This window comes from Cynoglossus semilaevis, chromosome 3, assembly GCF_000523025.1.
Source record: "Cynoglossus semilaevis isolate Cse_v1.0 chromosome 3, Cse_v1.0, whole genome shotgun sequence".
NCBI classification, from domain to species: domain Eukaryota; kingdom Metazoa; phylum Chordata; class Actinopteri; order Pleuronectiformes; family Cynoglossidae; genus Cynoglossus; species Cynoglossus semilaevis.
Genome location: NC_024309.1, coordinates 10,827,261 through 10,842,478, shown reverse-complemented (window position 1 = coordinate 10,842,478; position 15,218 = coordinate 10,827,261). Strand labels below are relative to the sequence as shown.

The following is a 15,218-nucleotide window of genomic DNA, read 5'->3' as shown; positions in this document are numbered from 1 at the left end:
TGCGTTAAATAGTTCGCTTTTGTAGGCACTAAACCTAGTCAAACATGGTAAGTAATGATATACGTAATACAGCAAAGTTACGTGTTTAAGGTTTAATCATGTTCGCTCAATATAACTTCTAAAAATAGTATAAAGTTCAGCGTTTTAGGAACCGTTCTCGTATTTGTCACGTATTTCATCATGTGTTACGTCGTGAGTTGATTGGCTGTAAAGAGGCACGTGAGACAACGTGTGGAAAGTGCTGTTTGTCTTAGCAGGGTTGTTGTTTTTCTTTTCTTTCTTTCTTTTTTTGTGCTGTTGTGCTAATTATCCCCTATAATGAAGGAGACAAATGATCATACATTATGGGATTTGGGTAGTAATTATCTAACGTCTGGCAATACCGGAAACCAAACACGGCATGTATGAAACACCGCCCACTCAGTTTCGTCCCTCACGTGATCACAACAGAACGTGTAAAACTGCAGTTATCCACAAATACATGAACTACAACGAACACAGCACAGACCAAAGACAAGTTGTTTAAAAATTGTGTTTTTTTTTTATTATTATTCGGAGGGACGGGTTGTCAAAATGGCTTAGATGAAAGAGACTGTTCTGAAACAGCTGGTTTTTAACAAGTGAATATGTAAAAAATAAAGCAGCTTTGTTTGCTCTGCAGGACCATTCAAGCCAAACATATGTACAACACAAAGGCAAAAGAAGTAAGACACGTCTCTGTGAAAACATTAGAAAAAAAAGTACTGTAATACAATACGCTGAGAAACACTCACGGTCGCCATGTTCTTCATGTGAATGGATGTTTTTTTTGTACAAGAGAAACAAACTTGCAGAAAAAAATAAAATAAAATCAGTGCCCTCTTCATGGCATAGGAACAGATGTCGGTGTAATCCCCAAAAAGGCAAAAGAGAACGCGGAGAAATACATTACCAACGTGAACGCTGCACTTTTCAAAGTATACAATGAATTAGAACAAGTTTTAACAAACAGGACCTGCATGCATAAGTTCTAAAGGGTCCAGAAAAAGGCTGCTGTAGAAAGTGGGTGAGAGATATGTACAATCGAGCGCGGTCACCTTTGAAATGTCTTCTTCTGTCACTAAAGAGGCAACTCTCTCCTCAGCATCCAGGGATTTTTGTTGTGTGGGATAAAAATTGTATAATATATGCAGTTTTTATCCACAAAAACCCCCATTTTATTTATAACAACACGTGGTAACCCAAGTCACAGACTTCCAAGAGAATTCAGAGCACAATCAAATTGATTCTTCTGCCATTAGTTTTCTTTTCTTCCTTTTATCTATTTTTTTTACAATTTTAGTGGAATTTTCGCAAAGACGTCTGTCCATTTCTATAAGACCAACTTTTGAAAAATACTTCAGGATGCATTTAATTACCTTCATACTTATACATTTCTCTATAGTTAATTCATATAATACAAACGTCATCCACCGGATTGAAAATGAAACATTTTTTGCTTTTATTCCCCCTTCTCATAATAAAATATGTTTTTAAATTTGTCAGTGATTAGAATCCATTTGTCAAACTACATAAATTAGTTACAAAATATTAGTGTTAATTTCATTTTAAAATCTATGCTTACATTATAGGCAGCATCACAATGGAGCCATAATTTAGTTTCAGTGATTATAGGGAGATTCCACAGTTTTCAGTCCCAAAAAGCTTAAAATGGAAGCACTGCTGGCTCCCACTGTTAGCAGGCACATCCAGTAAACTTCACTACAGAACCATGTTTTATTGCCGGAAAAATGACTTAAATTAAATTAAACTAATGCAAAATAAGCACATAATAAGTTACCGTTAAGAAAAAAAAAAAGAGTTAAATGAATACGAGAAATAGATATTAAATACTTTTGATGAATGTGTGGTCCCATTTCCCATCACGACGCCTAAGTGTGTGGTATGGAAAAATGGAAGGAAGATTGCACTTTGGGGTGAAATTAATCAAACCACAGTGCGTTTGTGATTGAAAAGGATGTCTGAAATAAATTAAAAAAAATTATGAAGGAAATAATTTAAAAACCAAAGAAAAAGGAAATAAAAAATAATACAGCTATATATTCTGAATGCTATGAGCCATTTTTCTACTAGACAAACCCAGCTCATAAATAAGAAACTCCATAATTTAGCCTCCAACTGTTGAATCCACCCCATACAGCCAAAACAATGCCTATTCATACACAAGTATTTTCACAGATAAAGTGCTGATCAGGGAGCTTTTGAGAGGGATTTTCTTCTTTTCTGTACCATGTGACCTTTGGGAGATAATGATGTGGGGGAGGAAGAGTCCATGACTCCTCCTTCTCCCTTCTCCTCCTCCTAGAATCATCTGAATGCAAACCCAAAGGGAGGATCAGAACAGGATTTTGTGGTTTTCATATGAAGGCCATCACAGCAATGGTCACCATACGTTGCCTCCAAAAAGCTAGAAAGCTAGAAAAAAATTCCCTGAGGTGCACATTCAGCTGTGTTGAGACCCCCTCCCCAACTTGGCCCCTGTTTGAGGTTGATTACTGCTGAAAATACACTTGGTTGATCTCTGTTTGGTTATAAAGAGCTTTTCTTAGGAATTTCAGAGCCATCATTGGTTTACTATGGGCCAAATCCACCTCTAGTTGTTACATCTTAAAAAAAACAAACACTAGCTGCCATCTCACACAGCATTTAATCCCAAACTGCTTTGCTAACATTTTGAAGGCAAGTCTGGAATTACTTTTTTTTCCAGGCAAAATGGGGAAGAAAAAAAAAACAAAAATCACAGCTTCCTCTTGACATTGACATCTTATGTGCATCAGTCCTTTCCTGAATCCCTCTCTCTTTTCACTGCACTGTCCACTGTATTTGCAGGTCTGCAGGTCAGACTTTCACAGACTCCATCACAGACAACTTCATGGCTTCCTCCAACAGCTGATTGTCCGTAAAGGTAGCGGGGGGCTCAGGGACAGACTCTGAGAGGCCGATCAGTGACTCCAGGAAGCAGGTGCCTGGATCACTGGCCATGGGGAAGCTGGGATACGTAGGCAACTGAAAATGGAAAGAGTTGTCCATGTGTTCGTACTCCTTCAGGGAGTTGTAGAGCGAGCTGGAGCCCAGACAGGGAAACCCGTCGAAAAATTCAAGGTCCGACTCCGATGATAGGCTCAGGTCCATGCTGTAGCTCGCCGAGCGATCGACAGTGGGGGAGGGGGTGTGTGGGACACCGCTGTTGCTGTGGAACAGACCGTTGCCCTGGTTGGCGTTTTCGTCCAAAAGTTCAGAAATGGCTGTGGCTCGATTGTCCGTGTGATCGCCCAACAGTGCGACGTCTATACTGTCGTTCTCGTTGGTGAAATCCACCATGCTGAAGCTGCTGAAGGCCACCTCAGCGCCCAGCTGCTGCTGCTCCTGTCTTTGACTCAGGCAGTCTTTACAGTTCTTCTCCTCACCGTCTTTGCTACTTCTTGAACAGCTCTCTGCATCATTGAAGCTGAGGATGCGACTCAGGCCCTTCTCGTCCATGTCCAGATGAGTCTGATGCTGACTGGGGTTCTCGCCCGCCTCCGAGTCCTCACTCTGACCCGAGGAGTCCGATAAATCCGTCATGTCGCTGCTGCAGCTATTCTCTCCGGCTGCGGCAAGTTCTGAGCTGAAGGAGAAGGAGGGCACTGCTGGTACAGAGGAGGTCACTCTCGTGGTGTCCTCCTCCTCCTCGGTACTGGACTGCTCCTCAAGTCTCTTCTCCAGCTCCAGCTTCATGATGGTGTGGATGTAATGCGTGTGCACCCTGGTGGAATTGAACTCGATTCGACCCTCTGTGTTGCCACAGCCGTCCTTGGTGCAGCCGCACGGGAAAGAAGAATGATCCATCTGTGAAGTGGAAACATTTACATTAACGATCACGTTGGCGAAACAGGAAAACCCAGCTGTACAATTAAAACTTTACAATCCAACCAAGCATAAACCTTTATAGGGGATTTTTTTTCTCCTACCTGACATTTGATGCCAGCGAGGCTGCAGCTACACGTCTCTGGCTCACAGAATCCCTGACAGTCACAGCCACAGTTCTCTCGGGACAGCCTCAGCTCGTGCAGCTGCCTCTTCTCCTCCTTGTCGATCTTCTTCACACCGGCCGCTTTGAGCAGCGTGTAGCGCCGTTTGGACGGATACGGTTGGAGAAAGGAGCCCTCCTCCAGGTTGGCTCCGCTGATGTCGATGTCCTGCTCTGGGATGTCGTCCACAGTCAGGTGATCTGCCTCCTCACTCTCCTGGGTGCCATTCTTAGTTAGCTGGAAAACAAAGGATCCCATGATGAATATTTAACATTACAATGGATAAAGCGGTTCAACAGCTGAAGCTAACACAGCTAAAAACTAGCCAACAAACAAGAGCCAACCCAGGTAATAGCTAAAAACAACACTAAATACAGCAGAAAATGCTACGAGCTAGCCCTGAATATAAATTACCTTTAGCTTCAGAGCCTCCAGCTTCTCCTCCCTGAGCCTGTTGAGGAGTTTCTCCCGACGCAGAAGTCGCTGCTCCACAGCAAACTCCGCCAGTGTGTAGGTGCGGAGAGCACTGTGGCGCTGCATCATTCCCAGAGTACATCCTCCTCGACTGGGAACGCTGGTGAAACCCTGGCACCGAGGGAAGAAGAAGACGGTGACCTGGTCGAAGGACACGTTTCCCCTCCGTGGCCTCTTGGCTTTTTTCAGGATGGACGTTGCTGCAGATGAAGGAAAAGATGGAGTTAGAAAACAGATTTGTTTAAGGAGTTTTTTAGAAAAAGTGAAAAGCTCTGAAGTTGTTGTGTTTACATTTCTGCATTTTTGTACCACTAGATGGCACAGTGAGACATCACTTGATACCCTGATAATGTGTGCAAACACAGTGACGAGAGTGTAAAAAGATACCCCTCTGATTCATGCCCCTGCTTCTCCACCAGGCCTCATCATGTAGCCTTTGAAAAGACACTGCCAACAGCAGTCCAACACACTTACATCCTGTGAAGTGAAACCTAAACTTCCAAGAATCCTTTCAGCTTTTTTCCCCCTATTGTAAAACAAGAAAAAAGTGGGGACCTAGCCCTGGAATGTTCCTTTCCTTTCCTTTCCTTTGGTGGAAATTAGCAGGACTGCCAGGATCACAGGGCCGTGAGTTAATGCTGGAGGCTTCCGGATGGGGTGGAGGGTGTGAGGGTGGAAGAGCAGTTCTCAGGACGGGAATAAAACACTGCCTACACCTCTCTCTATTTTTCTCTCTCTCTCCCTGCTGTAGCTGACAATCCCTGCAAATGAGCCAATAACTGAGCCGGGTCAAAGGTCACTTCTCTGGCAAGAACATTCAGAAGTAACAGAGACCCAACTGAAAATTTCTATCATCCAGACAAACACAACGAAAACATATGGGACTCAGAGTAGAACCATATGTGGGATCCAGCCCAACAATTATTAAAGCATTATTCCAAAATCCCACTTCCTCCGCCCACAATATCCAACCAGAACCAGCAACTTTTTCCCCTTTTGCTTGATGTGAACACGATCGGACGATAACACTTTGGCGTACGGTTTGCATTGTCTTTATAATGCGGTGGGAAACTTCCTGTAGATGACTTTTCTCTCAGCAGCAGGGCTTTGTTAAAGACACACCCTTGAACAACAACAGCCCAGCAAAGTCACCCAAGTCTGGGAAACTGTGTACGAGGCATGATAATTGAAGCCTGGAGGAGGAAGAAAAAAAACATACAACTGCCATTTCATCTGCTGCTGCAGGGGTGATGCAGCAGATGAAATAAACCGCTGACTTTCAGCTCCACATCCATCAAATCCACTCAGCCCTGTGACACCTGCACAAGACAAATGACACCACCCTGGTACAGGACAGCTTTCCTGCTGGGGGTTTTGCTTCTCTCTGTCCAACACAAACACTGGATTATAAACCCTCCATCCAATCTGCTCCTCTGTGTTTCTCTGTGTGCCGTCTTTTCTTGATTGTTCTGGGGGTTTTTTTTATTCCTTTCACTCAGCCTTTTTCAGCACCTGTGCTGGGAGCATGCCTGGGCTTCAGACAAGGCTGCGAGTGTTTCCAGCCTTGGCACCCTGCCACGCTTCACTTCCTGGCTCCCTGCCCCACCATCTTGGAAAAAACTCACAACTGTTTGCCCTCCTCTCCTGCATTACAATCCCTCTCCACAACTGACCCCCTCACCCGCTCGGCCCTCTCCCCCTAATATCAGGTCTTGGACCCGACTGTAACACCCAGTGGTGACACTCCAGTCGCTCTGCGAGGGGTCTAAGAAAAAAGAAGGTGAGAGTCGGAGCCAAGGTGAAAAGCCACCACATAATGCGATTAGCCCTTTCGCAGCTTCGGGGCATGAAATCAAGAGGGGTATTCATTGCAGAAGTCTGAAATCATTTCTGTGAAGTAGGCTGTGGGCTGCCAGCTGCCTAAATTCCTTAATCTCTCCCCCATTTTTATGGCTTTGTTATCAGAGTCTCCATGGAGCAGTAAAGACAAGGCGAGAGCACACATTAAAAAAGTACGTACCATCAGCTCTTTCTATGATTTATTATCCTTGGAAGAGGACACTTACTGTTGAAATTTGTTGCCGGGGAGCTGGGGTTGCTGGGAGTGGAATCCAGGGTGTCTGAGTAGCAGCTCTCGCCCTCCGAGTCCCAGGCTGAGCAGGCGGAGGAGAGGGAGGAGGGCGAGGGCGAGGAGTAGCACGGGTCCTCATCCACCTCCTCAAACTTCCTCTTGAGAAGCCCACTCATGGTGTCAGTGAGAGCAGTCTGCACAGAGAAGCAGAGGGAGCGGGTCGTTAGCCAATTATTTAGACTTAGTTTAACAGCTGTGATCAGAGAACACTTGTTTTTACCTAATAAACAAAGAGCGTTAAAAGGTGGAGAGGGCAAGATTTCAGGGTTTCCACTGAGAAACTGAGAATGAAGCTAGTCCTCACTCCTCCACAGGGGGCGCTACAGTATTAATGCAGTATTTGAGATGACAGGACAAACACAACATTATTGTTTGACACTAATCCAGCCTTGTATCTCAGGCAGGATATTTTCCACAGGAACAAGTAAAGCATCAGCACTTTTGTTAGTGCAGCACCAAGCAATGGAGCTGTACACCTCCAACATTACTGCAGCAAGACTTTATTTACAAAACCAACAAAGAATGTATTTATTTAATTTTGTGAATCTAGTGAACATTTCTACCTAGTTTTGTGGTTGGATTCATCATTTTACACTTCTGGTAACTAAAAGTAATAAAGATGGAATGTCTTTCATATGGTTTCAAGTTCATTTTATCTCATTCAAAAAAAATCATTTTCTTTTTTTTTTTTTTTTAAATCTTGTACACACAGTAAAGAGCTATTTATTTATTACCGTTTATCTGTTTACTGCACAGAAGCTCATGTGCACACACAGGCTCTGTTCTGTGGTGTTATTGGCACAGGCCGGTCCTGTGGTTAGCCATGTGAGACCGGATCACAACCGCTCGCTCTGCTCAGCCGAGTGTGGGAGTTCACCGTGTCACAGGAAGCAATCAATCAGGCCGATTCACATGAGTCAACAATTACTGGACCCCACACCTTTTAAATCCCATCAGCCCTGGAAATAGTCGGGCTGACCGAATCATCCTCCCATGTAGAGGTCTAATGTCCACCGATCGCCATCATACACACACAGTCGTATCATGTCTTCACGTGGCCCTCACAGAAAAGATGTTTGGTAATGTAACTCCTCACTGCATTCTTTCAAAGCTCCAGTGAGAGCGTCTGCTGGTCCGGCAATAAAAACAATCAATCTTCGACAGAGAGACAGACAGGAAGACGGACAGAGACCAGGGAGAAAAAAAGACGATCACCAGTGAAAGCAGACGCCAGTAACTCAAAAATACTGCTCCAGGAGCTTTGGTGATATATTTTAAAAATCTCATTTCAGTGGAGGAATAACACTATTAAAGCTGGACTGGTCCAAGCTCCTGTCTCCTCTGCTGTTTCTGGGAAAAAGGACAGAAACCACTGACATGGAAAATGAACATGTTGGATGAGGGGACGGTTTACCACCGCTGTGTTTTATGGTTATCAGACATAAATGAGTCACATAGTTCTGACAAACAGCAGACAACGATCCTCACAACTACTGGTGAGCCTCGACGGCGACAGCGAGACAGGACAGGTCGTCATCGCCGTCTGAGAGAAAAAACTTAAACAAGTAGGGAGGAACCGAGCGAGGGGAAAAGGAAGTGAGGGGAGAGGGAAGACATGACTGGGCTCCCCTCCAGCTTCGACACTCCCTACAACGATGTGGACTGGGATAAAAAAAAAAAAAATCTTTTTTGTAACTTTGGCCACAAAGAGATAATTTCACCATCAACTGTTTACTGTCCTCAGAATCTCAGCCAAATGACTAACAGCTGCTGCAGCCCGGCTCTGTCATGCATGCACTGGTTATTTTTAGCCCTGTTTGGGTAAATATTTGTGTGGGGACACCTATAATTTAGTGAGGGAAAAATCCTTCAGCCTTAGGAGGATAATTCTGGACTTTCAGCTCCGCTTTTTTTGCACTTCATTTTAGATAATGGCAGAGTAAAGATCTTTCAGAGTAGCACATGTCCGTCTGATCACACACAGCCCAGACAGCAGAAATGTGAACAATTCTACAACGGCAGTCCAGATGAGGCCCAACTGCACAGCAGGAAAAATCTGGGACAGATGAGAAGATCCAGATCCTACGCATTTGTACTGAAGAGGCAACTGATCCAGCAGCTACTCCTGCAGCAGCCTGGATTGTTTAACTTATCAGTTCTGGGTTGGAATGAGCTACTTCAAAAATATGTCCATATCAGATCTGGGCTGGATCAAAAGTTTTAATAAACAAATTGTTTTGAGGTTGAATCATCAACAGGAAGGATCTACCAAATCACAACATGATTTATGTCAAAGCAGGATCTGGGCTGGAGCTATGTTTTTGATCATCTTAATCTGGACCTATTTAGTGGACCTGATTCAGACCCTTTAATTGATCCTGGATGGGTTCTCTCTGGAGGGACACTAATAGAATATAGGATGGTACAATATAGGAGGCAATATGAAAAACAAATCTAATCAAATAATTTCACAATCCTGTAGTACCGCCGCGGTCCACCTAGAGGTCGCCAAACTTCTATTTCTTCTTGGAGTACGACTATCAAAGAGCAAATATAACTAACTCTCTTCTTTGCTCCTTCAAATATTTGTGTGGACGTAAAACCGAGATGTAAACTCGGAGCAAACTTTGCCTTTACGTCATCTCTACGTGTCTCTCTACATCTTATCAGCCAAGACAGACAGACAGACAGACACAGGCGGAGAGCATGCACTGGTTGGTGTTAAGGGTGGGGGTTCATGCAACAGGGAGCAATTATGCAAAAAGCACTTCTCCTTCTGGCAAGGATAAAGGATAAGTCAGAATCAAGGGCAAGAGGCTGACACCTCTGCACATGCAGTGGTGAAGGGAGGGGGCAGGGGGGGGGCAGTGTTGCAGTCGCACAGGGACTTATTGTTATTGCTGCAGTCAGATATTGTCGTCCCCAGTGAACGATGATGAATGAATCACCTTGCAATAGGTCAAGCTGCCTCACACTGTCGCTGCAACGGAACAAAAAGGTCTTCCTCTGCACTGTGGCCACCTCTGCTGCTGCTGCATGTTCAACATCACCTCAGCGATGAGGGAGAGAGGGAGGGAGGGTGGTGTGGTGGAGGATGGGGGGGTTAATTCCCATCCGTCAGCCTATTCGAGCAGGAAATTCTAATCTTCTAAAGGTTCTTTTTAATTGACTAATATTATCATCCCCCGGGAGTGGTTTTTAAAAATACCTTTGTGCAGCGTTTGTGGCTCATATTCACACATTACAGCATGTATCTGTGTGTGGAGCACAATTGGGTTTCACCTTACTTTTTTTTTTTTTGCCGTCACTCCCACCTCTAGCTGGCTGCTAAAAAAAAAAAAAGAAAACTAAGCTGTGAGGCATCCTCCAGGGAGAGCAGAGCGCCAGCTAAGCAAAGTCTTTTTAATTAAAAGCTTCAGTGAGGCAGAAGGGGAAGAGGGAGCCGTGGTGTCAGAAGTGGGTCATTGTCTCTTGACTGCAGTCTACCTGACACATTGATTTGTTAATCCTGTTCAATGGGCAGAAACAATGGCGAGAGGTTAATCCTGGCAAAGGGACGGCTTGTAGTCAATCTGGAGCTTCTCAGCGAGGGGAGCGGAGGGAGAACAAGGAGGGATTGAGTGAGGCGGAGGAAAAGACCACAATCATGCAGCAGAGTCATTTGTCGGAAAAAAAAAAAAGAACAAAAGAAGAGAACATTCCAGAGGTGGCTCTTCAGGAAAGCTCTTAACAGAGAAGGGATGTGATGGAGGCAGAGATGGAGCGAAGCGTGTTTTCAGTGCAGGCTAAATTATGCATCACTGTCATTCCATCAACCACACACACACACACACACACAGACACACACAGGCAGGAAGATAAGGAATTCACTGGCTGTGAGGAGCTCCCCAGCCACTTGTCAAAGAGTGGGTTAGATAAATCTAGAGCTGGAAGATTTTTGTCACTCGATGCACTACAGGGTTCAATCAGGTGCAGAACTGTGTCAGCTGAATCACATGATCTCCCCGTGTGTGCAGCTACAGGCTGTTAGCACGACTCCAGAATCACACCTCGTCTCCACCTCCACTTGCTGACACAGCCACAGAGGCATGTGCAGGAACTCTCGGTTCTGTTAATAGTTGTACGGCTGACGTAAACCCAGGTCACGTGACCCAGTTTGTAACTACAGTGTAACACTATATTAAATAGAACGCTGGAACTGAGCCTACTTTTTTTTTTTTTTTTACTTTCTAGGTCTAGCTGCCGCTGATTAGATATTAAAAGTTGCAGAACAAGACAGTCACGTCTGAGCCGGAGGTTCCGACCCATGTTCTAAAGGTTCTTTTTAATTGGACACTCTCTTGTTGAGTGCGTCTAAAAACTTTTAAATACAATATGTTACAAAATCTTGAATTTCTATTCCACAGATGTATTCTCCACTCTTCTTCTGTGTTTAAACAGATACTGACTGCATTACTGCCACCTAGTGTTTGAAGTAGACCAATATACACAAATAAAAGTTCTTATTTTTCGACAACTCTACTATTAAGTTCTGTCTGAGGCACGGTAATTTGGGTGACATAAAATGTGTAATTTTCATTAGTTTCCCATTTAGAACATTTAGCAAAAAAAAAAAAATGCAATTAAAGCAACGCTATAAAAAGCACTCAGCTATTAAACTTGACAAAGACTCATAAGGTTGGTGAATCCCTGCCTGCAGATCTAGTTAAAAAACAAAAACCCACCAACAAATCAAATATATAATGAGGTGAACAGCTGCATCCAGGACAGCCTGTTCAAACTGCCCCCATCTGCCCCACAGTCCAGCGGCAGGACGTGTCACAGTTGACTTTGCCCCCTCGCTCTGCCACTCCAGCCCTTTTTGCAGCTGATAACAACTTTGTAGCCTGGAAGGGAGGAGGAGTTATTGGGGGAGGCGGGGGAGGCGGGGGGTTGCACAGCTCCAAAGCCAGCTGAGAGCGTTTACATGGCGCACTGACAACTGACGTGCACTGTCTGAGCGACTGCTCGTAAAATGTGATAATGACGAGCCTCGGAGTTTGGGAGCATGTCAGGGCAGATCAACACTTCCTGCCCCCTGTGGGCTTCAAGGTGCTGCACCTCCACTTCCAGCTCTGTCGCTGAGAAGATGGAGGAAACTGATCAGAGTCATCAGCAGTGACACTGAGCTGGAGTCCAGTTCCCTGCACAGCTGGGAGAAAAACAGGAAAAAAGAAAAAAAAAAAAACCCACCAAACAAACACTGGCTTATTTTGCTCAGTTAGTCAGAAGCACTCCACCTGCTGGAACAAAGCAGTCAGAGCTGCTGCTGCTGCTGCTGCTCTCTCCCTGTATGAGCCTGTTGTTCCCCCTGAAGCCCATTTGCTGGCTGAGACCATCGTGCCACAAAAAAACATTCTGTTCCTCTGCCTCGACCCGTGCACACACTGATTCCAAAAAGGAGAGGTGGTGGGAAGAAGGAGGGAGAATCGTACAAAACAAATAAATAATGTCATGTCTCCAAGCCGCAGGAATTCCTTTCTGGCAGCGCTGCTCTTGCTGTAATAGTGGGAGAAGAACACTGGCTCTATCTAACCCAGATGTGCTTTCTTTCTGCTGCTGGAAGAAAGAAAGAAAAAAAAAAGTCCTGCTTCCAGAAGGCAGCAGAGTGAGCTACCTTTCCTAGCCACACCTGACAGGGTATTAGCTTGCACGTGGACCTCACATGCCCTCGGCTGTCATTAATCTGGCACGCAGGATGAACTTGAATGGCCAGACAGCGCCTGCATCAGTCCAAGTGTGAACTACAAGCTGCATTTACAGCCAAAAAACAAAACTGAAACCTGTTCCCGTCACTAATCGTCATGAAGCATTTGTTTGCAGTGGAAGTAAACAACAGAGCAGTGCAAAGTTGTAAAAAAGAGAAGAAAAAAAAAAAACATTCCTTTGCATTTTCTAGCTCTGAGCCTGCTGCTTTTTGTGAGTGTGGGGGAGGAGGGGTGGGGGTTTAAAGTTCAGGGGTCATGCTCCAGTCTGGGACACTTGCAGTGAGGAATGCTGGGAGAGGACAAAGCAGATGGGAGCTCTCCAGTGGCAGTGGAGCAGCAGAGTCCCCAAAACACCCCACACTGCCTCTCCTCTCCTCTTTTCTTCCCCCAGACTCAGGGGATACAAAAGAGTGGGGCCGTCCTGCGCCACCGAAATCAAGCAGACAACCTTGTCTGAACCCTGAAAACACTGCCGTCGCAGCTCCCGGCTGAGGACACTTCCAAGTGTGTGCGAGCTTCCTGAGGTTGTGAAACATACACTGCAGTGCACACAGGAAGTGGTCGTCCAGATTATCGACGCTGGGTCTAAAACAGCTGCAGGCAACAGAAGGTTAGCCCAGAGCAGCATCATATGATGGAGAGGAGGGAGTCCAGGGGACACGCATGGTCGCAAATATCAAGAGATGAATTGGCAAAAACAATCTGGACCATTGTTATTTCTACAAGTTGTTTTTTGACAGGTTGCAAAAAATGAAAAAAAAAAATTATATATATAATAGAGTTATTTAACATTAGTGCACATTGCTTGCAGCAGGCATTTCCCTTCCCAAGAAAAGCACAGCATCATATTGGCTCTCAGTAAACAAAGGATCATTCAGCTGTGTGTGTGTGAGAGAGAGAGAGAGGGAGAGAGGAGCTAATTCCAGAAAACATGATTCCAAAAATGATCCGGATGAGGTCGCGCTAGAGACGGAGAACAGGATTTAGCGGCGGAACAGACACAGACTGGATCAGCAGCAGAAATCCAGACCTAAATAATCGTGTATCCCCCGGATACCTCTCAGATTTGATTAATCCCACACTTCCTGACATTCTGATTAATTGTGATCAGTCGATACCTGTGCGTTCTTTTGTGTCAAAGGAGCCGGGCATCGTGCGTAATTTGCGTAATTTCCCTGATAATCATTGGTGGAAACACGTCGATCAGGAAAAAACAGTGCAGGTAGACTCTCTCTCTCTCTCACCCCTTCTCCCTCTCCTAGTTACCCCCCATCTCCCCCTTCCTCCCATCATTCCACATGATTAATGCTAATTCTGATGACAGCAGTGCTGTCAGCTGTGCGCTCAGATGTAGTGCCTTCAGGAGTCGCTCTAGTTACAAGAGGCGCACCATCACCGCTGAGGTGACCGAGAACAACTCCACACACACACTCACTGACTGACTGACTGCTGCTGAATACACAAAGCCGACCTCATCAACAGTTCACACACACACACAAAATGAATCCAAATGAGTGGAATCCGCTGAAACCTGCAGCCAGTGCCATCGGAGGCAACGTTAACGTCACAACATGTCAACGTTAACCAGCCGTGCCATTTAGAATAGACAAATCAATGAAGTGAATGGAGCCACACATGTAAATGTCGCTCCTAGCAGAGTGTGATCACCTGCACTGGGATTAAGAAGCCAGTCAGCCTGGTTTGGTTCGGAGAAAGAACAGAAAAGCAGAAAGAAAAGAAAAGAAAAGAAAAAAACTCGGCGTGTCAATATTTACCCACGAAGCCCGAAGTTAAACGGACGGCTTTAAATTTTAAAAAGTCAAAGAAAGGCTCCCACAGTGTGACACGGCTGAGTGAGGACACGGGAATAAACTAAAGCGTTATTAACAACACAAACAACACAAAAACTCAGGTCGATCAGGTTTTTTAACAACGGCACAAATGACAGTGGAAAAGCCGCAGCGGAGAAGTGTATGTGTATGTGTGTGTGTGTGTGTGTGTGTGTACTCACCACCACCAATTCAAGTATCCGATCAGCATTAGTGACAAAATAGCGTTGGTTGATCAAGCCGATGGTTCGGTGGAAGTAATCCGAACAGACGCAGCGGTCAGCGAGGTGGTCTGGTCTGGTGTGTGTTTGTCTGTGTGTGTGTTTGTGTGCATATATCCACGGGGTCTCGGCGCTATTGTCTGCTGAGTGTGTGCGGCGCTGCTCGGTCAGTCCGCAGCAGCTGAAGCGCTTCCCTTGTCTGTAGCACAGAGCGGAGCAGCGCAGCCTTTTTCGTCAGTGGAAAACTCCCTCCTGGCGTCTGCTCTGACGCAGGCGCTGACACCGACACAGGGAGGGAAGCTGCCTGCGCTGTGCCCACGCCGCTTCCTGCCTTACGTACGCGGACAAGAGCGAACACACCGGCGACAGTGGCGTAATCAGGGCAATAATGGCAATAATATCAGTGATTAATGTGGCCATGATTGAATATAATGGGCAGCTATAGGTGAGCCTCTAGTGGTAGGGTGATGAAATGACCATCACCTACTTGATAGATACACAGATAGATAGACAGATAGATAGATAGATAAATAGTTAGAGTTTAAGTTAGTTAAGGGTTAGCATGGTAGCAGACAGCTAAACGTTAGCCAAATGTGGCTTAAAATGGTTTTAAAAGCCCAGAAGTTATACATTTAACTTTAATTCCCAACATAGCTAATGTAATACTTTGACACAATAAGCTATTTAAAAAAAGACATTAATTCAATCTAAATCATAAAGTGATTAATTAGAATTAGACAACAAAAAAACTAGGTCAAATAATTCAT

General features: G+C 45.0%; 1 protein-coding gene across 1 annotated transcript; it reads right to left on the bottom strand.

Annotated features, from left to right (window-relative positions):
* Positions 1-2,877: 2,877 nt before the first annotated feature.
* Positions 2,878-14,831, bottom strand: csrnp1b (cysteine-serine-rich nuclear protein 1b). Its single transcript, XM_008307923.3, has 5 exons — positions 14,413-14,831; positions 6,590-6,788; positions 4,464-4,723; positions 3,990-4,286; positions 2,878-3,867 (listed from the first exon to the last, which is right to left on the bottom strand). The coding sequence occupies exons 2-5, from the start codon at positions 6,768-6,770 to the stop codon at positions 2,878-2,880; spliced, it is 1,728 nt and encodes a 575-aa protein (XP_008306145.1). The 5' UTR covers positions 6,771-6,788; positions 14,413-14,831.
* Between the last annotated feature and the right edge of the window lie 387 nt (positions 14,832-15,218).

What these genes read in the sequence shown, in the direction of transcription:
- csrnp1b (XM_008307923.3), bottom strand. Translation starts at nt 6,770, where the DNA reads ATGAGTGGGCTTCTCAAGAGGAAGTTTGAGGAGGTGGATGAGGACCCG. An exon ending in CCCGGCAACAAATTTCAACA is followed by an intron (nt 4,724 to 6,589) that starts GTAAGTGTCCTC and finishes CTTCATCTGCAG; the next exon opens with CAACGTCCATCCTGAAAAAA. An exon ending in TGGAGGCTCTGAAGCTAAAG is followed by an intron (nt 4,287 to 4,463) that starts GTAATTTATATT and finishes TTTGTTTTCCAG; the next exon opens with CTAACTAAGAATGGCACCCA.